The sequence below is a fragment of the Equus quagga genome, unplaced genomic scaffold (assembly GCF_021613505.1).
Source record: "Equus quagga isolate Etosha38 unplaced genomic scaffold, UCLA_HA_Equagga_1.0 146_RagTag, whole genome shotgun sequence".
Taxonomy (NCBI): Eukaryota; Metazoa; Chordata; class Mammalia; order Perissodactyla; family Equidae; genus Equus; species Equus quagga.
In genome coordinates this window covers 3,343,126-3,369,453 of record NW_025796728.1, presented here as the reverse complement: position 1 = coordinate 3,369,453, position 26,328 = coordinate 3,343,126, and the positions used below count along the sequence as shown (strand labels likewise).

The 26,328-nt window shown below is 36.8% G+C and overlaps 1 protein-coding gene across 1 annotated transcript in view; it reads right to left on the bottom strand.

Moving 5' to 3' along the window:
* The window catches only part of LOC124232908 (tyrosine-protein kinase TXK-like), a 43,918-nt gene that overhangs the window by 7,882 nt on the left and 9,708 nt on the right, over positions 1–26,328 (bottom strand). Inside the window, exons 5-11 of the mRNA XM_046649819.1 lie at positions 26,049–26,103; positions 17,761–17,840; positions 16,688–16,815; positions 11,518–11,592; positions 8,845–9,016; positions 3,346–3,562; positions 671–735 (exon numbers count right to left, since the gene is read on the bottom strand). Coding sequence (XP_046505775.1) covers positions 671–735; positions 3,346–3,562; positions 8,845–9,016; positions 11,518–11,592; positions 16,688–16,815; positions 17,761–17,840; positions 26,049–26,103 — 792 coding nt within the window. The remainder of the gene's footprint in view (positions 1–670; positions 736–3,345; positions 3,563–8,844; positions 9,017–11,517; positions 11,593–16,687; positions 16,816–17,760; positions 17,841–26,048; positions 26,104–26,328) is intronic.

Sequence of the window (26,328 nt, the reverse complement as noted above, 5' to 3'; positions counted from 1 at the left end):
ACAGGAAAACGGTGGTTGCAAAGAAGCCAGTGTCAATGGATACCAACAAGGACCAGACAGGCCATCTCCCTACCAGTACCATGGCCCCATGATACACACGGAACTTAGATTTTGACCCTGAAGAGAGTCAGGGAGAAACCCCACATTCACTGGGATTAGATTTCTATCAACCTGAAGGAAAAGGGGCTCAAAACAGAAACTGCATCGAGTTCTAGAAAATAAGTTTAGATTTTCCACACTCTTGAGTTGTGGACTTAAAGTCAACCACTACACTTGATAATGGAAATGCATGACGATGACATAGAAAAGTCAGAACTAAGCAAACAAAGTTATACTTTTCTCTTTCAGAAATACACATATATCAGAAAAGCTTTTTTCTTAACCTTCCACATATGATGAATAGACTGAGAAATTCTTTTTAACTTTAAAATATGCCACGGTTTTCTTAATAATGGCCTGAGAGAAGACCAGAGGAAGAGCCCCCAGTACCCATTTACCGCACTGCTGGAACTGGCGCATGTCCTAAAGTTCAAAGTGGGTGAGCAGGCCATGTAATCACATTAACACCTCCCCCAGAGGAAAGAAGAGAGCAACGCGCTTAACATTTCAGTTTGTCAGTAGACAAATGTAAGATTCCCTCTTAGGAGTAAACAACAAAAAAATCATGTACCTTGTCATTCCAAAGTCCGAAATTTTTACTACACTTGTAGAACTGACCAAACAATTCCTTGCTGCCTATAGAAAGAAGAGAAGAGCCCAAGTTTGAACACAGGATTTTCTTTCAAGAGTTTCTACTCTCCTTTTCCTTAGTGTGCTAGGGCTCCTGCACTACTTCTCCGTGTAGGCGGCCAGGCTATTTTTATGGTGATGCCTGTCAATGCTATCCACGATTCAACGTGTCTGCCCTCACATGATGGATTTTCATGATTCTTCAAAGAAATTTAAAAATATAAAGAAATTTTAACGTTTTTTCCTTTTCAAAATTTTTAATCTTTCTCAAGAAATATCCTTGATAAATATGAGGATTAACTCAATCTAAGAGAAGATAAACTATGAATCTTGACATAGAAAAATAATGTGTATTTTAAAATTTATCATCATAAATAAAAAGTGAAAAGCCCACTATGCATGGAAAAGGGATAGTCATTACATATCTTTGGGATTTATAATTGCTAATAAAAATTAAGAAATTATATTTAAAAACTTTAAAAACTATACATTTCATTGAATATATTTATAATGACAATTTCACATTTCTTAAAATTACCACAGTGAACTAAATATGGTACTATACGATGCAGGGACAATCGATTTGATGCCAAAACAATCCATTTCCAGTCAGCTTAGTCAAGAGAATCATTGATTTGGGTACTTAACCTCACGTAGGTCAATGGTTTGATAGATTTTTCTCTTTTCAGCTAATTTATGGTTCAGTTAGTCCAGAAACAAAAGTAAGAAACTTGAAGCAGTAAACCAAAGGAACCAGTTTGGAAGATGTTGACAAGCACCAGCAATGATCCCAAAGCCGAACCACAAGGCAAGCTCTTGACAAGGAAAAGACTCATTGTTAGCTGATATATTTTAAGTAGCATGTAGGTGGATAAAACAGAACACTAAAGAAAGTGATCAAGGAAGAAACCAAGGATAGGAGGTTCTTCAAGAAGCCACCTGGAGCAAATAGAATGACCCAAACTGTCACCCTGTTGAGTTTTTAATTCTAATCCTTATTAAGAAAGACAAACCTGCAGAGCGCAGGAAAGTGAGCTAGGTGGAACAGATGCCATATCCATCCATTCAAAAATTTACTCATAGCTCCTGTGTGCTAGACACTGGAGAATGTGCATGAGGGATGCCAAACAATGGTCTAGCTATGTAATAACAATAGTTAGCATTGCTGAGCTCTTCTACGTGCCAGGCACCGTTTTATGTGCTTACACATATTAATTCATGCAATCCTCCCGACAAGTCCATATGAGGGGGGTGCAATAATTAATACCACTTTCCTAGTTAACTAGCTTGCCCAAAGTCACACAGTTAGTAAGAAACAGAGTCGAGATTTCAACCCAGGCCATCTAGCTCTAAAGTGGTTCTCAATCCTTTACTGCACACTGGGCTCACCAGGGAGATTTAAAAAAATACTGGTGGCTAGATTCCACTCCCAGAGATTCTGATTTAATCGGTCTGGAGTATGGTCTGGGTATTGTGATATTTTAAAAGCTCCCAGGTGATTCTAATGTACAGCTAAGTTTGAGAACCATTGCTCTGTAACCTGTGTTCTCATCACACTGTGCTGCAGCTCAGAAGTCTGGGCCTTGATATCAAGGAGTTTAGCATCGAATATTTATGTAAACAATGTAAACAATTAACTATTACAGGAAGTAGTAAATAACAAATGCCATGAGAACTCTAAGTCATGTGTAGGACAAGCAATGGTGTGTGTAATTACCAGGGGTCAATATAATTATCCTCCTTTCTCTCCCCAAAATATTCCAGCCTGAATCTTGAATAATATGGTCACCCTGGTCATGGGTGATGGAAGTACAGGATTATCTCTAGGTGACAGTCAGTATCAGGGACTTCTAATAGAATTCTCAAATCTCACTGGAGTTAATTTTTGGACTTAGAAATAAGACATGGAAGGACATAGAAGGAATAGTATGAATATCAGAAATAAATGTGGAGTGAATAGAAAATGTTTTTCAAGGGGAGGTAGCGAGGCAAGAAAGCAGAGCGATTAGCATTTGGGGCAAGACAAGCTTCAATCTTTTTTTTTTTTTTTTTTTTTTGGTAAGACTGTTGTGAGCGTTACAGAACAGAATGATTTAGGGTTTCTGATCCTTCTCAATAACGGCAGTAATGCTGCTGTGATACTGTTAGAACCAAACCACCTTCACAGGGGGCAGTTTCACCCTTGGGAGAGAACAAGGGGAGCTTGTTCTTCACTATTGTATCTCCAGAGCCTGGCAGAGTGGTTGGCATATACCAGGCACTCAATACATACACTGGGCACTTAATACATGTATGAGGTACTCAATACATATTTGATTATTGGGTGGAAGGAAGGAAAGAAGAGGAAAGAAGAGAGGGAAAGAAAATTAGTTCTAGTTAGTTGATTAGTGTGATGGTTAACTAGTTCAAGGCATATTTAGAGTAACACCTACCTGGCTACAGCGTCAATGGGCAATTAAAAATAAAGTTATATTTCACAACGAATTTCATGAATAGGAAAATGTTTAAAAATTAAGCCAAAGGATACATTATTCAAAGTATGGAAAGTTCTAAATTTTCATTCTTTCTGAAAGTAAGTATAATACATAAAATAACAGGAATTTGCACCATACTCACTAAATCCCTGTGAATAAAGCAGTTTCTCTCCAGATACTCCATTCCTTCACATATATCCTGGCACACACTCAGTAGCATTTCCTTCCTAAGCTTGCCTTTTCTCTCTCTGAGGTAGTTAAGCAGGCAGCCATTTTCCATAAATTCTGTCACAATGTAAAGAGGCTTCTGCTGTGTACATACGCCATAAAGCTGAACTAGCCTTGAATGAGATAATTTCCTGGTGAAGAAAAACATACAACGGTAAGCAGTATCATTTCTTCATTTTAAAGCATTTGGACCCAACTGGTGATATTTACCATCTCTATGTAATTTTTATCATCCAGATACGATAAAAATTAACCCAACCACAGAGAAATTAGAGAAGTTTCCTTTCCACTTTACGTGCTGAGAAAATGGGGTCAAGAGTTTAGGCAGTACTTCCTAAGTCGTTGTAGATACATGTCCCATGTGCTATTTTTTTCTGCTTCCCATTTGGAAGCCTTTTGCTTCCTCATTACTGCTACTCCTTGCCCAGGTCTTACAGAGTTTCTGTTCCTTGAATTTCAACCTTTCTAACTGCAGCCCCTCAGACAAAAAATTCTGCACAGACAGAAGCAAAGAAAGAGTGATTGATGCATATAAATAAGAAAATTAAATTCTAAAGAATAAAGGCATTTAAAAGGGAATTTTGGGATACAGTTGGAGGCTGAAAAACATTTACCAAAATGAAATCTCTGTATTTACTACACACACACACAGCTCCTTGAATGTTGCCTATTAAAACACACACAGAACTTCTTAGTCATCTAATTTATCATGTTTTATTGTTTCTTCCAGAATATACCATTCACTCCCTAAAGGCCTTTTATGCCAGCTAGATAATTTGAATATGGAAAAAAATTCAAATTAATGTTTGTGATTTTAGAAGATGTTTAACAAGCCAATTCTTTGTTAGTCGAAAGTATCTTGTAATGTTACCTCTTTTCATTCATAAAGATAAAATAAAATCAATGACTCAGGGAAATTATTTACCTTAAAACAATGTGTATGAGGGGTTAATTGACACATTACCATACAATTAGCTTTCAAAAACACTCCACTTAGTGGGGAAGAGAGGCCTTCAGAGAATCTATACACGATTTTAATTTTTAGCTATATATTATATATATATTTTTTGTCTAATTTGCCTTTCTAATTCATAAAGCATACTTTCAGTTAAGGGGTGTGGTTTACATGTATGTAGAATAATGGCAGGAAAGCAACTCCCGAAATGAAATATTAATTTGCCATGAGAAATCCACCAAGTCGATACCCACATGTAAGCATTTGAGAATTGGAACATTACACTGCATTTGCTTAGCAAGATCACTGGCAAAAATCTATCAGAAATAAGACAAAAACAAATAAATAAACCTTCATGTAAGTGGTTCACTTTAACAAACAAGACAAATATTTCCCAGGGGGATAGAAAGATGCAAACAGAAAACGTATCTTCTTGTTTGCTGTAACTTTACTACCTATTCATACAATTTTTTCTCAGTCTAGAAAAGTGTACATGACTCATCGTAGGGTAAATGTCATATTTATTTAAATTTGTTATTTAAATATTGTCACACTCAGCAGGCTTCTCCTCTCCTCCTCTTCTAATTATTCTCTTTCCCTAAGTGATCCCATTGAGTCTTGGGGTTTTAAATGTCATCTCTGGTGACCATACTGACCTCTTTCCTGAACTCCAGATTCATGTAATTACCTGACCTCTTGGTCACACTTGGCTATCTAAGAGGCTTCTCAAATTCAACATGCCCAAAGCAGAATTCTTGATTTTTCCTCCAAACCTGCTCCTCCACCAGTCTTCCTCCAGCTCAGTAAATGGTGCCACCCTCTGCCTAATAGCGCACGCCAAAACCCTGGTTTTGCACCTGTGTTTCCCTAGTTTTCTCCCATGAACTGCCACATCTACTGTATCAGCAAGTCCTGATGATACTGTCTCAAAAACGGATGCTGAAACTATTCTCTTCTGTCTCTCTCCACCCTCCTCCCCCCACCATCATCTTCTACCCAAACCATTGCAATAGTTTCCAACCTATCTGGCCACCCCCACTTTTGATTCCCAAAAATCATTCTCCACTTAGTCGCCAGCATGGCCTATTTAAAATATAAACCAGATCATTTTTCTGCTCAGAACACGTCAAATCTCCCTTGACCATCCAATCTAATTGAGGCTCCAACCCATCCTTGTGTCTCTATCACTTCATTCTGTTTTGTAGTCTTAGCCCTCACCTCTCTTTGAAATTATATTGTTCATGTATTTATTAGTTTGCTGTCTGTTTCCCTTCCCATCCTTCCACTAGAACATATTCGTAACACAAGCCCTTTAAGAATAGGAACCTTACCTGTCTTACTTATCATCGTATTTCTAGTACTTAGAACACTGCTTGGCACATAGCAATAGATAAGTGTTGAATAAATGAATGAATGAATATAAGAAAACTGAATGATGCCGTTGATTTTTAAACATATTTAATATTTGGAGGGCTCAATAATACTTCATTTATTATTAGAATATTAAACAAAAATTATTTAAATGAAATCATATTTAAATAATAACGCCTAGGAATCCAACTAAAAACTTTTATTATCAATATTAATTACCCCTGGAGAAAGACACTTTGAGAGGTGGAGGCGAGATAGGAGTGTTTTCCGTTTTTACTTTATTCATTTTTGTGTAATATGAATTTATAATGTTAAAGCTTTTCTTTCAAAATCTAAGATATTTTGGCATGAAGACATGATGTAGAAATGAATGAAATGAAATGAAATGAGATGCAAGTGAAAAGGTTCTTAGATAAATTAAAATTACTTACATATGTATATTTTTATTGTTATAAATATAATTACCTCACATAGCTCAGACATGCACTGCTGCTAATAAGCTACATCCACGGACAAACTCATAGTTCAACAATTACAATGAAGGATCCTTTAAAGGCAATGCAGTGTTGTAATACTTTAAAGAAAATGTAATACTCCTAGTCAAAAGAGCTGAATGCAAGTTTTTGTTTTATCTCCTATTGACTGCGTGACCAAGGGCAACTCATTCAAGATTTCTAAGCTTCAATCTTTTACATGTGAAATGGGGAGAATAGAACCTGTCCTTCTTCCTTCCAATGAACATTAAATGAGATCATGTACGTGAACATATTACAAAAAGTATACACCAAAGTTAAGATACAAAGATAAAATTTTAAAGTTTAGTAGGATTTTATGGGCTGAAGTTGTCTAAGAGGGAAAAGACTGTTGCCATTTTTTTCCATTCTTCTAAACAACCTTTAGCAGATGTTCTGGAAACCCCATGAGTACAGGTCTCTAATATAGGCAACACCCTTGAAATACAGTGATGAAGAGCACAGGAGAGATTTACAGTTGCTCCTCTACCGCACTGGGAACGCTACACAGAGTGACAACAATTTTGGTTAACAGTTACAGCCACTACTATAAGATCTGGCATATAATAGCTGCCCAAAAAATATGTGTTGATTATGGATGGACATATTACCTAAGACCATGGGCTTTGTGCCCAGACAGTTCACAGTTCTGATTTCCACTAGAAACTCTACCAATATTTTCTTGTGGGACTGTAGGCAAATTAGGTAAGTTTTCAACATTTCCTTTTTCTCATCTATTAAATTGGGATCTTAATAGAACCCATCTCATAGAATTGTGGTGAGGATTCATTAACTCATTCAATAACCCACAAATACTTTTTGAACCCCAACCACATGCTAGTCAACATTTTAGACACTCACCAAGTTTTAAGAGAACCAAATAAGGTCCTATTATTATGTTCTAGTGGGAGAGGAACAAAACAAATACACATGAAGCTTTGGAGTAGTGACAAGGGCTTTGATGGAACTAATACAAGGTGATACATAGAAAGCAATTGGGTTAGGAGTGCCAATTAAACAGGGTAGTTGGGGAAGACCTCCTGGAGGAGGTGACATTTAAACTACACACTTACAAAAAAGAAGGTAATATATACCAAGCTGTATATGTTTGGTAGATAAAGCACAATGTGTGTCAGCTATTTAATTTTTTAAAGATAAATGTATTTGCAACTGGACATTAGAATGCAACTTTTCCTGCCTCACTTTCAAAAGATCAGGAAAAAATTGACTATGTTCAAACCCAAAAACATATTAAGTCCATCTGAATTGACTTAAAAATAAGCCCTTAGCCTCATGCCTGCCTCCGTAAAATGCTAGGAACTCTCTCTTCCATTGTCCTCAAAATATTATCATCAGAGATCCTGACCCAAAATGCCCAATCAGGCTTGAACATTTCAAGAATCCCCTCATCATGATGGTAGACATCTCTAATTCTTTCTTGATAAGGATTCCAATACGACTTCAAATTCCCCTGAATCACGTCTCCCCTTCATTCTTTTCTTATTATGCCTATTTAATCCAACACCCAGGAATATAGATTTTATCTGGACATGAAAACATAGGAAATGAATATCACAGGAGATGAAGACATAGGAAAACCATGGTCTGATATAGGTAGTATCAGGGAGCAAAGGCCACTAGGGTAACCTAAGGAAACAAAAAATGTCTTTGGGAAGTTGATGTCACTAGAAAACTGTATTCACCATAACTTCTCTTGGAATTCATTTTATTATAAGTGGATGGAAAGAACATTTTGATAAGACACTTGGCGTATGGGTTGAAAGCCCCAAGGGACATCATTGCTCTGCCTTCAAAGGAGAATGGGTCCAGTTAGTCACTTCTGGGTTTTTTGTTTTTGTTTTTTCTCAATCGAGGTCCGCAAGTTTGGAAGAGAACCAAATTGCTTTGGTTAATAAAATAGAATCTAGAAAATGCCATCTGGAGTTTTCCTTCTTCACCACATTGCTGATCTCCTAAGTAAATGTTGAACAAATACTTAAAGAATGTTGATATGAATTCTGCCAAATTATTGGCCTGCCCTGGTCCAGCCCTGGTTCCAGACATAAACCAGCCACAGGTCAACTGAGTCAAAATGCTGATCTGGGAAATCACAGAAGTTAAGAGCAGAGTCCAATGGTATGCAAAGAGCAACTTCTGTAAAAGTTCATGATTCTTAAATTCTCTGAAAGCAAATTCTTTATCCTTATATTACTACCTAGACAAAATCAACAGTTTTGCTTCCAGGGAAAAGAAAAAAGTACACTTACTAAGCACTCATCATTAAGCTGAAAAGAACACACATGCTTTTGACTTTCATAGATTATCTCATTAAATTCACACATTGATCCAGAGAGGTAGGTATTGTTATCTCCATTTTTCAGGCGAGGAAACTGAGGCTTAGAAAGGTGAAACAACTCACCCAGGTCACACAGAGGTCAAATAATTTGCCGGAGTCACACAACTAGCTTGGGCAGAGTTGTGATACAAATCCAGGTGTAATGGACCCCCAAACCCAGGATCTTTCCAGGACATCAGTATATTGTATGATACTTATCTGGGTGTTCCTTATACTTACGTCATCACTTTGGCCTCTTCGATGAAATCCTCTTCAGACATGGAGCCTTCATTGATGGCCTTGATGGCCACCTGGATGTGTGATCGCCACTTGCCTAAATGCACCACCCCAAACTGACCACTTCCAATCTCCTCTACAAAAGCCAACTCAGACGGATCGATCTCCCACTTTTCTGCAAAAGTAAAACATCTGTGTTACAAGTAGGGAAAAGGATGTTAAAATTTTAGAGCAAGAAAAGATCTAGGAATTATCTGCACCTATCCTCTTCTTTTACAGAGAGGTTAAAAAATTTACAGATGAGTGGAGACGAGCTGTAACCATTTTTAATACTCTCACTGTGGCTTAAACGTGTAATTCCAGAATTCAAGTTTAAAAAGACAAACTTTACTTACTTGGAGAAGAATTATAGATATCAAAACATGCCTTCTTTTTCTAGAGAGACCGAGGATGAACCACAGTTCTGTACTTTTCTAAACTAAACCTACCAAAGGTAGACCTGTGACCCAACATACTCATGTTTCCAGTTTGTTTATGTCCTGGTGAGTAACTTTGTGAGGCAGGTAAAATTTGGGCTGCCCGGCTCCATTTCAGATCCTTCTGCTGCTCCTACACCCACTCCCAGCACTAAAGGGCTTTTCTGCCCTGGTCTGCTTAGGGAAAAGTCTAATCAATGCGTCTAATGAGTCCAATGTCAGGATTCTAACCCACATATATGTAATTGTATGTTTGAAGTGAACTTTGTGTTACTGTATATTTCTCATTCTATAGAATCAATCAGGAACAAAGAGCTCTTTTTAAAATAACACTCTCGAAAACTCTCACTCAGATCTGTTTTTACTATCTCCTTTTATATAACAATACCGCCCTCTGCTGGAAGTTCAGAATAATGCATTCGAAAGAATTGTAAGGGCTGATGGCCCCTTGTACCAGCTTTGCAAAGTACTCCGCCTCCCAATAGTAGGCGTCTTTTTAAAGTAGCATGGAAAATATATTCATGACCTTGGGATTGGCATAGATTTATTCAATAGAATATAACCATAAAGGAAAATATTGGTAAATTCATTAAAATCCTGCTCATCAAAAACACCTCATTAAGAGAGTGAAAAGGCAAGCACAGACTGGGAGAAGATATTTCTAAAACACAAAACCAACAAAGAATTCCTATTCAGAATATGAACAAGTCAATTAGAAAAAGGTAGATATCCGATTTTTTAAGGGTTAAAAGAACTCGAATAGTGTATTCTCTCACAAAAGAGCATACCCAAATGATCACTAAACCTATGAAAAGTCGACCAACGTAATTAGTCACCAGGGAAATGTGTATTTAATTCATAATGATATACCACTACACATTCACCAGATTGGCTAAAGTGGAAAAAAAAAAAAACCCACACACATACCAAATTTGGCAAGGGCAACTGTGTGGAGCAGCTGGAACACATATACACTGTTGATTGAAATGTAATTTGGTACAAGCTCTTCAGAAAAGTAACTAAATTTTGTTAACTCTTTGGAAAACTGACTAAATCTGTGTGTGTACATACCCCATGACCTGGCAATTTACTCTTCAGTATATATCCAACATTGCTGGAGCATAGATATGTACTAACTTCATTAAAAGACAGGCAAAAATATTCATAACAATATTATTTATAAGAGACAAAAATTCGTTACAACCCAAACGGTCATCTAAAGGATGGGTAAATCAATTGTAATACAGTCATGCAATGGAGCACTATGCCACAATGAAAATGAACCAACCACACCCAACCCCGTGGGTTATTTCACACGTGGAATGATGAGAGAAAGAAGCCAGACACAAAAGAATGCACAGCATCCAATTCCATTTATATAAAGTACTCAAAACTAGGCAAAATTAATAGAGCTATAGATTTTTGAATTGTGCACTGTTCTGGATGTTAAAAAATGGAAACGTTTATATTTTTTTAATTAAAGAGGTCTGTGTTTAACGTAGGTAAATTGTTAAGGGTAGAATTTTTATTATATATAGTACTTATAGGAAAGAGGAATAAGTCAGTCACCCATGCCCCCCGAAATCACCCTTCCATCCCGATTAACATAGAGACCCTGAGTCCTGGTTACTTATTACAAAATATAATTGTGTTATATATTTTTTTCTTTTAGTATATTTTGAATCCCACTAACGAGAGAAATTTAAGGAAATAAATTGTTACCAAATCAGAAAACAGGATTCTTTGACTCTTATTTATTCTCACAGATTTGTAAATACCACATTTGCTGGAAAATAATTCAAATCAAACTCTGTACAAGTTCTATTTGAAAAAGGTGAAGAGGACACTTTTAGCAGCTCATCTGAGCTGGTTCTCGTGGGGAGCAATCATTTCCCAGTCACCCACGTAACGAGAGAGCAACAACCCAAACACTCAAATAGAAAGAATTGTCGTGTGTCAAAGGGCTCCTAATAATGTATAATGAATTTAAAATAAAAGTGCAACATTTTTCCCCAAAGTTTAAATTGCCCCTATGAGATACATTTATTTAAATATCTCAGAAGGTGGATTTAAACTTTGAGAAGAAATATATCTAGATAGACATCTCAAAAGAGCTGAAAACTTGAGGAACGTTGAGGGAAGCTGAGGTGGATTCCTGAGTGGATCTGATACTCCACTTGAGCATGCATGCATACTCTACCATAGCTGAAACCAGCCGTGGCCGGCAAACAATTGCCCATCAGCCCAACTGGGTAGCGGAGACGCGTCATGAGACCTAGGGAGAAAGAGAAATCAGCATTTCAATCCTAGTTACAATATAAAAGAAAAAAAACGAATATACTAGAAGATAGCACCATTCTTTAAATAAATTAGTCAAAAAAGTATGGTACAAAAACCAGTCAAAAAAGTATTCTGTTTGCTTATTCTTCCCATTTGAAAAACATTTTTCATTGAACACAAATTAAAGAATCCAGGGAAATATAAAGATGAAATAAAGGTCTCTCACAAAATCTTAGCATCCAGAGACATATTGTTATCATTTTGGTGAACATCTTTACAAAAATCTCCATACGTGTATTTGAAAGCATGTACACATCCAATGTTTCACAAAAGCGTAAATATTTTGCTATAAGCTTTTTGCACTCAATATGTAATTGATATATGTCAATGACGATAAACAGATACTGAAGTTATTTCCAAGATTGCACTATTGTAAAATATACTGTATGCTCTTGAGCATACATTTGCATGCGCCTCTCAAATGATTGCCTCAGGATAAATTCCTTAAAATGTGATTTCCTGATCAAAGAATGTCTGGAAAGATTGCACTAATTCATTCAACCACCAACAGTTTATAAGCATAGAAATTTTGCCACTCTATTCTTTGAGAGCAGTTTATTTAAAAAAAAAAAAAGCATGATTTTTTTGTTTGGGTCAACATGTAGTATTCTACACAGTCAATTTCAGATTGGTTCAACAAGCATTTATTATTCATTTCTTCAGATAATATTTATTGAGGCCCTGGTATGTGTCAAGCATTATCTAGATGGTGGGAGATAGCAGTGAGTAAGACAGTGATGGCACCTGCTCTCATGGAGCTTACATTCTAGGGGGGGAAGAGAAAATAAACAAGTACATGCACACACAGGAAAAAGCAGGAGATGATGAGTGCAAGGCAGAGTAGATGGAATATAGCTGCTCTAGAGTGGGTGCTCAGGGAAGGCCCTTCTGACAAAATGACAGCAATGCTGGCATTGATGGACAAGGAGCCACCTTACAAAGATCACAAGGAAGAGCATTCCAGGCAGATGGAAGAGCATGTGCAAAGGCTAGAAGACAGAAACAAGCTTGGCCAGTAAAAGAACAGAAAGAAGCATTACTAAGTGCCTATTGTATGCAAGACGCTCTTCTAGGTAGTTCCCAAAGATCCCAGAGGATCCAAATATGAGTAAATGAGGACTCTGCACACAGGACCTCCATCTCGGTGAAGGAAGAGGCAGAGAGAGGCAATTCCAATATAAAAGGAATAAGTTCTGTGCTGGAGATACACAAGGTGCTCTGGGACACAGAGGAAGAGCACCTCACATATTGTTGGATTCAAAGAAGTCTTCTGGGAGGAAACGATACCTGAGATGAATCTGACCAATGGAATTAACCCATGAGGAGAATATATGAAGGACATTCTAGGCACAGGTAACGGCATGAGATGATACTTAGAGGTGTGAGGCAGGCAGGATGGGGGGTACTTGAGCAAAAAGCAAGAGGCAAGGAGGGGCAAGAAATTACTCTTGAGAGGTAGATAGTATTCTGGTTATGATGGGCCTTGTAAGCCATGCTAAGGAGCATTATGTCTTCATGCAGGTGAAAAGAAGCCATTGAAAGCTCCCAAACAAGGGAGTGGCATGACCAGACTTACATTTTCAATAGATCATTCTGGCATTAACATAAAGGATGGATTAACAGGAGGTCAACATCAGAGACAAGATGAGTTAAGAGGCCATTGCAATTGTCAAAGTGAGCAATGATTAAGGCAGCAGTACTGGACAGGGAGAGGCAGGGACATATACAAGACACACTTAGGATATGAAATTAATTGCATTTGATAATTAATCAGAAGTTAGACATTAAGAAGAATGGAAGCATCTATTGTGACTCCTGTATTTCCAGCCCCTGTAATTGGCAGAATGATGATACCATTATCTGAGACAGACAATAGGAAAAGGAGTCGGTGTGGAGGGAGAGCAATGGTATAAGATGAAGAGTTCCATTTTATCGTTGAAGTTCAGGGCCTGTGAGACTGCAAGTCCTGTGTCTATCAGGCAGAAGAATTATGCAAAGGGAAATGTCCAGGGGGAGAAGAGAAGTGATGATGGATGCCTGCAGAACACCAATGTTTAAAGGAAGAGTAGAAGTAGTACTCACTGGAAAGATCCATAAGGAAGGATCTGAGTTAGAGAAGAACAAGAAAGGGTGGTCTCAAAACATCTAGGGAGCAGGGAAGTTCAAGGCAACGCTATCAAATGTAGCAGAGTGGACTTGAAAATATGAGAACTAGAAAGCACCACCATATGGTGGTCACTTTGAAAAACAAATGGACAGTGACCAAATGGAGACAGTGGATGTGGGCACATTTTTCCAAAAGTGTGATTTAAAAGAGCAATACCTAAAGGAAAGAAGGCCCAAGGAGGGTTTTGGTTTTGTTTTTCGAGCGGGAAAGTCTTAAATGTGTTTACAGACTGAAGGGAGGCCAGAAGAAACGGAAAAGATACAAGAGAGAAAGGAAGAGTGGATGGTGGGTGGTCCCGATGGGAGAGGAGTGGTGGGAACAGGAGCACAGGCTTGGCCTTACCACTCCCAGGGGGAATGAGGTGAGGATGAGAGCATGACAGTAGGAGGACAAGATTGAGGTAGCTCATGCCTGGTGGCTTCAATTTTCTTAATGAATAGACAGTGAGGTGATGTGCTGGTAGGGCAGTGGATAATGTTGGGGAAAAGAGGAGAAGGGTAAAAGTTTAAACAGAGAACAGGAAAGGACGTTTACCAGTAACTCTGAAGACCTAGTTGAGGTTAGAGCTCTCATCTAGTTGAGTCTCTACAACACATAATCCAAATAAAGAACAAAAAAAAGAATTTCCTTAAGACCCTAACACTTTCCTCTGACTTCAAAGTTTTTATTTGTCAAATACTTTTAGTCTATGAATTGCTACCAATGGTTTAGTGATTGAAGTGATTTAGCAAAAGAAGTCTGTCACTCTCTTTGCATTATCCTTACTTCTGGTAAGGAGACAGATTGTCATGGGCTAAATTAAGCAAAGGTCAAAAAATATACAGGATAGTCAAAGTTCCAATTCACCGTCTCTTCTAAAACTGTACGCTCCAAAATATCCTCCAGTGACATGATTTGACTCTTTCTGGAGGAGAAAGCAGTAGTTGAATACAAGTAGTTGAATACTAGACTCTGGTTCCAGTATGTTCAACGGCTCCAATGGTTTCAAAGATTTCTGTGAGTTCAAATCTCAGTGCAGATATTTATTAACTGTGTAACCTTGAGCAAGTTACCTCAAAACTCATGCCTCAGTTTCCTCATTTGTACAATGGAGATATCAACAGCGCTTACCTCATAGGATTGCTCTGAAGATTAAACAAATAATATGCATAAAAGCACTCAGAACAGGTCTGGCTCAAAGTAAATCTACAACAAATATCAGCTATTTCTGGTCCCATGACTTTCCTCTTATCATCCTTCTTTCTTGTTGCCGTCTTTCTTTTCTACTTTCTTTCCTCTCTAATAAATAGTAGCCATAGTTATAAATTTTCAACCCCTGTTTTTTATTTCATTTTATTTTTTATTTCTAAATTTTTATTTTTTATTTTTATGTATTTTATTTATACATTTATTGTTTGATCCAATTTTTTATTTTAAAATTTGTCTATATGGTATTTTATACATTATAAGAATAATTTATGTAAGATAAAAAAATCAAAGCTTAAAGCAATCTGTAAAGTGGAAAATAAAAGCTGCCCGTACCCCCAGTTGCATTCCCCACACGTAAACATTAGCAGTTTGTAGTCTGTTATAATCTTATTAGTATTAAATCATTATCTAAAGTTTAACAGAGCTTTTCTATGCACACATATATGTGTGAACGTGTATTTTTTTTTATGAAGTGGGACTATACTCTAAATATACTGCTTTGCACTTCTGGTTTTTTTTTTTTTTACTAAACAACTTATCACTAACATCTTTTCATGTCAGCACATCCTGATCTACTTCGGTATTTTTTTTTAACCTCACCACCATAACAACTCTGTTTCTTAGATTTTTTTCTTTGAAGGAAGGGGAGAGAGGCGTGTGAAGGAGAAAACTCAGAACTCGTCTCCTGATTTGAAAGGTTTCTATCTCTGGCCACAAATTCATCCTGCCTGGCCCCACCTAGACGCATTGCCACTTTCTGTCTAACCAAACTCCCAGTGACCATCTGGAATATCCATGTGGACTCATTCCTTCTGTGGATAAAAATTTCCTTGGATTTATTTCTGATATTTAGAACCAACGTAATGGAAAAGTGGTCACTTTCCCAAAGGGATGTTTTATCAACACACTTTTCATGAGAGAAATCTAAAAAAGCACTGCCTGACAAGAAGTCAAAACAACTTGAAAAGTTACAATGGATTCCAAATTCTATAATGCTGAGGCAAGAAGATTCCCCCATGGGCTCAAAGAGGTCTGGCAGAGGTGGGGTGAGGGCTAAAGGCCAGAGCTGTGATTATAATTGTGGTGGAACTTTCTGGAATCCTACATCTTTCCATGGATGATAGGTTTGCAGAAATAGCAATTATTGCAAACCACTGCTGGGGAAGGGGGTTAAATATGCCTCTGGTATATTTTGGTCAAACTGTAATTGTGAAAGGCTGTATCCTGTGTAACTTTTTCTCTTCTTCAAACAAGAAAGAGCAGAGAATGAGAGATTTAAGAGTAATCTTCTATGGCAATTGTCTAAAGTAGGGAGCAAATTTATGGAGGCGAAGAGGAGGAAGCATCATTGTTTAGGGCATCTGAAGTCCTATTACATTTAGCCCTCTGTAAATTTCAAGAACAAATGCATAACGACTAAGTAGGCTCTTGCTTCCCAGTCATCTATCATTTTTCTAACCTGGCAGAAATGTAAAAAGTCAACCTACTTCTTGCCCCCTGACTAGAAAAACAAAGAAGCATCAACAAAGAGAATTGCTCAGACGACAGGTTTTATTTCAAGCTCGTAAACATTTCTACAGGGATATTTGCTCCTGTTAAGTATCTGAAACCAAAGATGCATTGCCTGTCTGAGGCCTGGCTCTCCAACTCTCCCAGCCTGAAGTTCCTGACTTACCGGCTGCATTGTGCTGGTGATACCAGATCAAATCAGGGATTGATTCAAAGAGGTGCCTTTCAGCCACGTACCACTGTCCAGAGTCATTCCTTTTAATCTGATAATGTTTGATGGTAGCCTCCATACTTCTACAATCAATAAAATGTGAATTCATAAACAAGTAAAAGATCACTTTGGAACTAAGTTAATTCATTAAACAAAAGGATCCCACCTCTAAAACTCTTATGCTAGCAACACGACATTCTGAAGAGTGGACTGGATTAAATTAAACAGATGCCTTACCACCCTGGGAAAATTCCTCAGCTACCTTACCGGGGCCTTAGATTCAACCACAACTTCAGCCTAAGTTGTCTAGGTGACAAGTCTAGTGTCCAAAAAGTAGAGCTCATAATGGACACTTACAGGTATTTATTGAATATCAGGCATCGTTGAATGAATGAACAAATGCACCATGAGGGGTGTGAGCAGATACGAGACAAAGGGAGGAAAACCAATATAAAGTGCATTGATGAGCAGGTTTGCCATGGGCGACTGGTTAATCCCGCTAGGAAGCTATGAGAAACTGTGGAACACACCTCAGAATTGTCTCACTACAGTGCAAAGGAGCTGAGGGACTTACCCTCCATTCCTCGTTAACAGAGGGTTGTGCCTAGGATACTAGCGCTGAGGCACTTCGGGTCTACCCATGGGGTACACGAGTTCCCACAGGGAGAGAACATCCCCAGGCAGAGAGATACCGGAAGGTTTCTGAGTGTGGGAGAACTCTGCAGGTAAACCCCAGGGTAAACCAAGGAATATGAGGAAAGCACCACTAGTATCTGCTATACCTAATCTAACCTCCTCACTTGATAGTTGAGAAAAGGAGATGAGAGACGTTAAGTAACTTATCCATTATCACACTCGGAGCTTGTTAGGGATACAGCTTGAACTGATTAGTTGTCCTAACTTCCAGGCCAGCAATCTGGCCTCTTACATTAGGCTCTTGCTTACATTTTCTATGTGATGGTGTCTCCATTAAAAAGACTGTCCCAGGGATTATTATTTCTAAAGTGATCAAAACCACCATTGCTTACCTTCTAGCTCTTATAAACACAGAAATTGTGTAGGATCCCAAATGCCTTGAATCTCTGACAATAAATGCTCCTTCTTTAGCCTGAAAAATCATTCATTCATTGTATAAGTTTATTCCTTATTAGGGAGAAAGACAAACCTACAGCTCAGTTATGATCACCAAGCTATACTGACTTACTATAAAAGGATGGGATTGTTTTTACACATACATACAATCTTATCTCCCTTACAGGTTTAGAAGTCATACCTGTAAAATAAAATATAATTGGGACAAGAATTTGTAATGTATGAGTATTTTAAAACTTTGCCCCTGATTCTTCTAAGAAAAATTCTGCATTTGACAACCTTGTACCCAACCATTTATTTTTGTTATGTTGATCAAGATAATAGATTAAAGTAGCTCACGAATAGGAAGAAATCTGAGACAGACTGAAAGGACTGTACTTTGGAAGGAAAGAGGGGCCGGCTCCGTGGCCTAGTGGTTAAGTTCGCGCGCTCCACTGCGGCAGCCCAGGGTTCGGATCCTGGCCACAGACATGGCACTGCTCGTCAGGCCACGTTGAGGTGGCATCCCCCATCCCACAACTAGAAGGACATGCAACTAAGATATACAACTGTGTACAGGGGGGGTTGGGGGAGATAAAGCAGAAAAAAAAAAAAGATTGGCAACAGTTGTTAGCCCAGGTGCCAATCTTTAAAAAAAAAAAAGAAAAGAAACAACATGGCAGGTGAGTGTGAGGGAGACAGGGAGAAATGCATCTAGAGAGGCTGGGAGTGGGAAAAGAGACCAGAGTTAGTGATAAAAATGGACAGAGAATAGATTTGGAGGAGTCTGGAGAGAAAAGCAAGAGGAGCCATTTTAGTTGCTGTAGGAGTACGGAAGAGAGGAAAAGAGAAATGGCAGGTAGAAGAATATTCTAAGCTGATGTTAGGTTATGAATTGGATCTTCATTGACATTCTTTGAGAAACTCCAATAAAGCTGTAAATTGCTTTCAAATAATCTTGAATGTTGGACTCTTTTATTTGGTTGGTTTATTCAATACTGCAAAAAGTTTCCGCTTGACTGAGTGTGCTTACACTTGTGAAGAGCCCAAGTGTAAATATCTCAGAATCTTGTCAAACCCATGAAAGTTTACGCTTAGGAATATCTGATGAGTTGCTCGAGAACTGCACAAGCAAAACAGTGTGGTCTGACCCTCAAGGCAAACAGGACACATTAAGCAAAGTCTTCTCCTGCTCCTTCTAGCTCACCAAGAGACAAGCTTCATTTTCTAGTTGAGTTTTTCAACCAAAGAATCTCTTATAGCCATCTAAAATGATAAAAATCTAGCTTTCATTGAATTCCTACTGTGTGCAAGGGTTGCATTACATACCATAGGAGACACAAGATGTAAAAAACAGAGATGTAAAAAGCAAAGAGGTATGTATGTAGTATATATACATATACATATATATAATATGCATATAATAAAGTTGTATATGTAGTGATCTCTTCTAAAGCTTCAGAGTAGAATGAATATAAACAACATTCATGACCACAAGCAATAGAACTAAAAATTAATAACAAACTCCAAAGTAAAAAGCCCCAACAACCTATAAATTTTTAAATTCTCTTTTGTAAAACTCAAGGAAATTCAAGTAAAAGTGCAAAATATCTAGAAAATAATAAGGCAACACTACGTATCAGAAACTTTGCTATATAATTCAAGCAGTACTCAGAAGTAAATTCAGTCTTATTACTTATCTCAATAAAGGAATACAAATAAGTATATCCAACTCAAGAAGTTAGAATAAGAACTATAAAGTAAACTCAAGTAAAGGAGAAGAAATTAATAGAGACAAAAGCAGAAAATAATAAATCTTTTATAATAATTTACATATTTTAATATGTATTACTATATGTATAATACTTTAATATTTTATAATCATTTAAATATTATTTACATAAAAATATAATATACTACAGTTAGTAATTAAACAAAATACAATACAGCTTGTAATTCAAAATCTGTCTAGGGAAAAACAATAAAATAGATAAACTACTAATTAACCTAATCAATAAATAATGAGAAAAATCAATCAAAAATAAGTTACAGGATCCAGAAAAAAATTAAGAATCTTCTTGACTCTATACAATAAATTTTAAAGCTTCGATGAAATGCATAATTAACTAGCAAAACATAACACTTATCAAAATGGATTCCAGAAGAGCTAGAAATCTTAATGGATCTACTGAACTGAAAAATGGATAGTTTTAAAACAGCTACAACATTAAAAAACATTACCGTACACGTTGTGATGTTGCCAAATCTTAAATTTAAGAAATGGTAGACAGGTTAATCAAGAGATTCCAGAGCAAATGAAAAGAAGAAAAACTTCTAAATTTCATACAAAGTGAGCTTAACATCAAGACCAACAATACAGCAAAGATCGTGGACAAAAGGGAAAACTACTAACCAGTCTTCAGTCATATCAATACAAAAATCCTAAATAAATATTAACAAACCACACCCAGTAGCACAATAAAGGAATAATGCACCTATCCCAAGAGGGATTGCACACATGAGGGCAAGAGTAATTCGATATTCGGGATTTCATTAATGTAATGAATCGTATTAATAGATCTGAGGAGAAAAACTCCAAGAACAACTCCATAAATGTTGAAAAGGCATTTGACAAATTTTAACTTCTAGTATCAATTTTTAGAAATTCTTGATAACGTACGAATATATAAGTACTTCCTCAACACAATAGCGCTTATTTACTTTATTCCCAAGTCCAGCATCATGCGTTAGGTGAAAATCGTTCCTTAGTTGGAAAAATCAGAAAGGCCCACTGCCAGTACTGGTATTTAACACTGTTCTGAGATAATAGCCAATGCAATTAAGTGAGAGGCAAAAACTAGAAATACTGTATTAAAATTATAAAACAGTGGGGCCGGCCCCGTGGCGCAGCGGTTAAATTCACACGTTCTGCTTCTCCGAGGCCTGGGGTTTGCCAGTTCGCATCCCGGGTGCAGACATGGCACCACTTGGCACGCCATGCTGTGGTAGGCGTCCCATGTATAAAGTAGAGGAAGATGGGCATGGATGTTAGCTCAGGGCCAGTCTTCCTCAGCAAAAAGAGGAGGATTGGCAGTAGTTAGCTCAGGGCTAATCTTCCTCAAAAAAAAAAATTATAAAAGAGGAGCTGAAATCATCACTATTTGCTGCTGATAAAATTATGTACTTGAAACCCAAGAGGCTCAACTGAAAAACTACTAAAAAAAAAATTGGAATTCCCCAAAATTGTCAGTTACAAAATTAATTCACAGAAATCAAGAGCTTTCATAAGTATAAACAATAAGATCTACCCATTTATAATAGGAACAGAAAGGAAAAAATACCTTAAAATAAACTTTAATATAAATGTGCAAGAGCTGTATGAAGAAAAAATGCTGCTGAAGAATACAAAAGTGTTCATTTTTCTCATTAGGCCTTTAATCCATCTAAAGTTTATTTTTACTTGAGATAGGGGTCTAATTTTAATTTTTTCTAGATGAATAATCAATATATGAGTCCCAAACAAATTAGTCCCAAACCCCACTGATTTGTGATGCCTGACAATTTTCCCTAAATCAATCGGTAAATTCAATGCAACCAACAGGAAGTTTTTTTAAACTAGGAGAAGTAATTCTGAAGTTCATATGGGCAAGAATATTTCTGAAACAGAAGCATGATGAGGAGGCTAGCCACACCAGATGAAGCGTCAGTATTTAAAGCGTCAGAATTTAACGGCAGCAGGTGAATGGACAAGCTGATCGATGAAACTAAGTAGAAAGTGCAGTATAGTTCAGACTATGAACGGTGTTTATGATGAGATTGGCATCTCAAATCAATACAGAAAAGATGGACACTTGGTAACCATCTAGAAAAGAACGAAGTCGGATCCATACTTCTCTCTTTACAGCTGGAAAAATTACAAATGCATCAAACATGCATATGTAAAAAATAAAAAATAAACTAAAGCAATCAAGAAACATAGGAGATTTTTTTTATACCCTTGGAGTGAGCAAGGCAATTCTAACCTGATAAACCCTAAGGCCTCATTTTGTCTGAAAAATTCAAATACATAACATTCAAATACTATTCATGGCAAAAAAAAAAAGTGTAAGATAATTAAAAAACTGGGAAAAGTATTGCCACATATCACAATGACTAATTTCCTTAATCTAGTTACATAGGTCCTAGAAATTGTGAGAAAAGCATCAAAAACCAAATAGTAAAACTTGCAAAGGATATGAACAGACAGCTCATAGAAAAGGAAACCAATATATAAAATTTAATATATAAAAAGATGTTTAACATTCCCAGAATAAGAGAATGCAAATTAAATCCACACTGAGATGGGATGTCAGACAGCAAAGTTCCAGATGTTTCATTAAAACAGATGTGGGAAAATAGGCATTTTTTACACTTCTAGTCAGTATATAAATGCACACAACTCTTAGAGGGCATTTTAACATCTATCAAAGTTAGAAATGTACATTCCCTTTGACCCAGAATTTCTACCTTTGGGGATTTATTCTACAAATGTACTCACATAAATAGGAAAAGAGGTGTGTGTAGGTTACCTACGGCAGCATTGTCTTAATGGCAAAAGAGTGTACACCACTTAACTGTCCATAATGAAAGATTGGTTAAACAAATCGTGACACATCCACACTAAGAAATACTATGCAGGTGTAAAACAAATGAGGACACTTTTTTTGTACTGATGTGAAAAGATTCCCAATATATATCAAGTGAAAAAACTACAGAAGAGTAATGTTACCATTTGTGCAAAAGCGACACGAGAAAATATATTTTACTGCTTGTGTATGTATTAAATATGTCTGAAAGGATGCAAAATAAACTAATAATAGTAGTTTGTCTCTAGAGAGAGGAATTGATGGCTTGGGGACAAGGGTGAAAGAAAACTTTTCAAAATCTTTTGATTTTTGAACCATGTGAACATACTGATTATTGAAATAGGAAATAAAAATTATAAGATACTTCCATGAATAATTTACGCAATAAATTTGAAAATAATATAAAATAGGCAATTCTCTAGGTAAATATAAATTATCAAACATCTCGAGAAAAAAAGAAAATTAAATCAGTAGTCGAATATCCATCTGTTTGAAAAAGCAGCAGGTCCAGACTATTTTACTAGAGATTTACCTAACCTTCAAAGAGCAAATAACTTCTAATATAAACTAGTCCAGAGATTGAAAAAAAGAGACAAAGCCCCACTTCTCGACTCATTTTATGATGCCTAGTATAACCTTTATAATAAAACCAGACAAAGAGGAGAGAACATTAGCAGCCAGGCTTATTTTGAACATAACAGGACAAATGTTAAATAAAATATTAGGAAACCCAAACCAGCAATATATATTTTTAATTCCTCATAACCAAGTAGGATTTAACCCAGGCATATTTTTAAAAATAAAAATTAGAAAATATGTAAATTATTAAAAAAATACTTTAAGATATACAGGAAAAATATGTATATTTTTAAAATAGACACACACTTCAGACAGATTAAAGATCAAAATGTGAAAAGCAAATCTTTAAGACATTTAAAGGAATATATAAAATCCCTTTATTACTTCAGGAGAGAGAAGAATTTCTTATAGTAAACAAACAAACAGAAAAATCGAGATTATAAAGCAAAATATTGAGAAATTTGACATTAACATTTTAAAAAATTCTATATGAGGAAAGAAAATAGCAAGTTTTTTAAAAAGCCAGAAACCAGAAGAATGTAGTAGTAACACATAACTGACAAAAGATTGGTATTCAGAATATATATATATATATATATATATATTTTTTTTTTTTTGCTGAGGAAGATTCACTCTGAGCTAACATCTGCACCAATCTTCCTCTATTTCATATGTGAGTCGCCACCACAGCATGGGCACTGACAGGTGGGGCAGGTCCGTGCCTAGGAACTGAGCCCAGGACACCAAAGCAGAGAGTGCCAAACTTAACCATTAGGCTACAGAGTTGGCCTCCAGAATATATTTTTAAAATATGTAGTAGTTACAAAAGCAAACACACTATAGACAAATGTGCAAAGGATATTAACAGGTATATAACAGCAGAGGAAGCACAACCAGCCCATAGACATATGAAAAGTTACTCAATCAAACTGTTTATCAAGGAAATGCACATTTTAAAATACATATATAGGTGCCAGCCTGGTGGTGTAGTGGTTGGGTTTGCGTGCACGAGTTCAGATCCCAGGTGCAGACCTACACACTGCTCATCAAGCCATGCTGTGGCTGTGTCCCAATATAAAGTGGAGGAAGATTGGCATGTATGTACGCTCAGGGAGCATCTTCCTCAAGCAAAAAAAAAAAAAAAAATGGGGGAGAAGATTGGCAACAGATGTTAGCTCAGGGCCAATCTTCCTCACACACACACACAAAAATATATGTATATATATATATATATAAAATTTCTCACACAATGACTTGAAAAAAGGTGTGAAACTACCAACTGCTGGGAAGAATGTAGGGAACCAGTCTTCTTATTCCCTGTAAGAGTATAAACTAGAACAAATACTTTGAGTCATGATTTGAAAATATCTAGTAATGTTAAATCTGCACATACCCTCTGACCACATCGTTCCATTTCTGGGTATAACCAAAAGAAACCCTTGCTCTTGTGGACAAGATGACATGTACAAGTTTTTAGTAGCACTGTTTGTAATAGTAATAAATTACGAACAATTTGAACATTTATCAGTAGTGAAATGGGTATGTTTTGGTATACTCATATAATGAAATGTTATACAACAGTTAAAGGAATGTGTTTCATCCATATCTACCCATATGAATGAAATCGAAAATATAATGTTTAATTAAAAAATCAATACATATGATCTCCTTTATGTCAAAAACTAAAACACAAAGTAACACCATAGGTTGTTTATCCACATATATACCATAAAAATATAAACACGGGGACAAAATGGGAACACGCCCATCTCTTATTGTGCTTGCCTCTGGGGAGTGGGGGAGGACAGGAAAGATGAGGGGATGGGCTTCACCTGTAACTGTAATGTTTTATTTCCTGAAAAATGTTATGGCCAAATGTCACCATTTGTGCTATCTGGCTTGTGGGTGTGCGGCATTTGTTATGCAAGTCCCTGTTCTAATCTCCGTAGGGAGGTCAGACCCTCGTTCTGTTCTGGCTTCCTCTCAGACGCAGAACCTCTCATGCTGAAGCTCAGAGTCCAGTGATTCTGGCTATGCTACCTGTGACCAACTTGCTTCCTGTGGCCCTACTCCTGGACTTTTCTTCTCTGGTCCTGCCTGCCTGTCATAACGTCATCTTTGTCCATTCTGGACCAACTACTGTCACTTTACAGATGGCCACCTGCTGATATCATACCAAGCAGATATCACGTTTGCTACCACGCTCCATTTCCTCATAGCCAGTGAAGCCAGGCCTGATCTCCAACCTCCATCCCCATGGCCACCTGAGGCTGGCTCTGCGTGCCTCATACTCTGCCCATCCCCGGCTATTAACTGGACCGTCCCTGTGTCCTGAGCCATTCCTGGCATTGAGTTTTCAGTTACAGAACTGATTCTTTCTCACTCTTTTATTTCTAGATTTCCTCAACATCCGACAGCAGCGCATAATGACATACGTACCTCTTACCTAGTTTCTAGTTTTGACTCTGCGTTTACCCACAGTTAATGTTTACCGTCAGTTGGAAAATTAAACTATATGCAGTTTTGTTTTGTTTTGACCTAAATGAGCAGTTTTGATCTGAGTTCGATATTTTGGCTACCCTTCTCTTCCCTGTGTTCTCAAAGAACAAGGAAAGTGCAGCATTGTATATTTTTCTATATTTGTGTTTTTTAATGAGCCTAAGCTAAGCTTATGCGGATAGAGTATATAATTGATTGGCATTGATGCAAAGGTAGATGAGCCATTCAAATACAGACTCCACTGGCAGAAGGCGCTTTGGAGAGAATGAAGAAGTTTTAGTATGTTAGAGTTGAAATCATTTGAGGAGAAACACATTTCTGAAATTATAATGAAAGGCTATGGAAAACAGGATCTGATACAAATACACCTAGTTTATGAGTTAGAAAATGTGTAGTAGAGATGAAACTGTAATAATATTTTAGAACTAAAAAGAACAGGAAATAACAAAACTTATTGGTTGTGTAAAACCTTTCTTTATAATATACGTCTCTCAGAAATTTTGAAAATATTCAGAGATTTATTCATGAATAAACTGAATTACCTCTTGTCTCAAAAGACGTTCTGCCTGATTTCTGGTAATGTTTCTATGGTACCACCTGCGAAAGCAATAAAAATAATTTTGAAATTTTATACTCCATTTTTTTCCAGAAAAAGCCTGCTCTACTTACTTCATTTTTAAGAACTTACTCCAGGACTGATCTTAGAAAATTGAATGTTTTTTAATTTAGCTAAACAATAATGTACTATTACATGTCAATTAATTTAGTTTAATAGCGTTTTATGAGTTGCAAGCCAATATCTAGTTTATTCTGTCATATCTC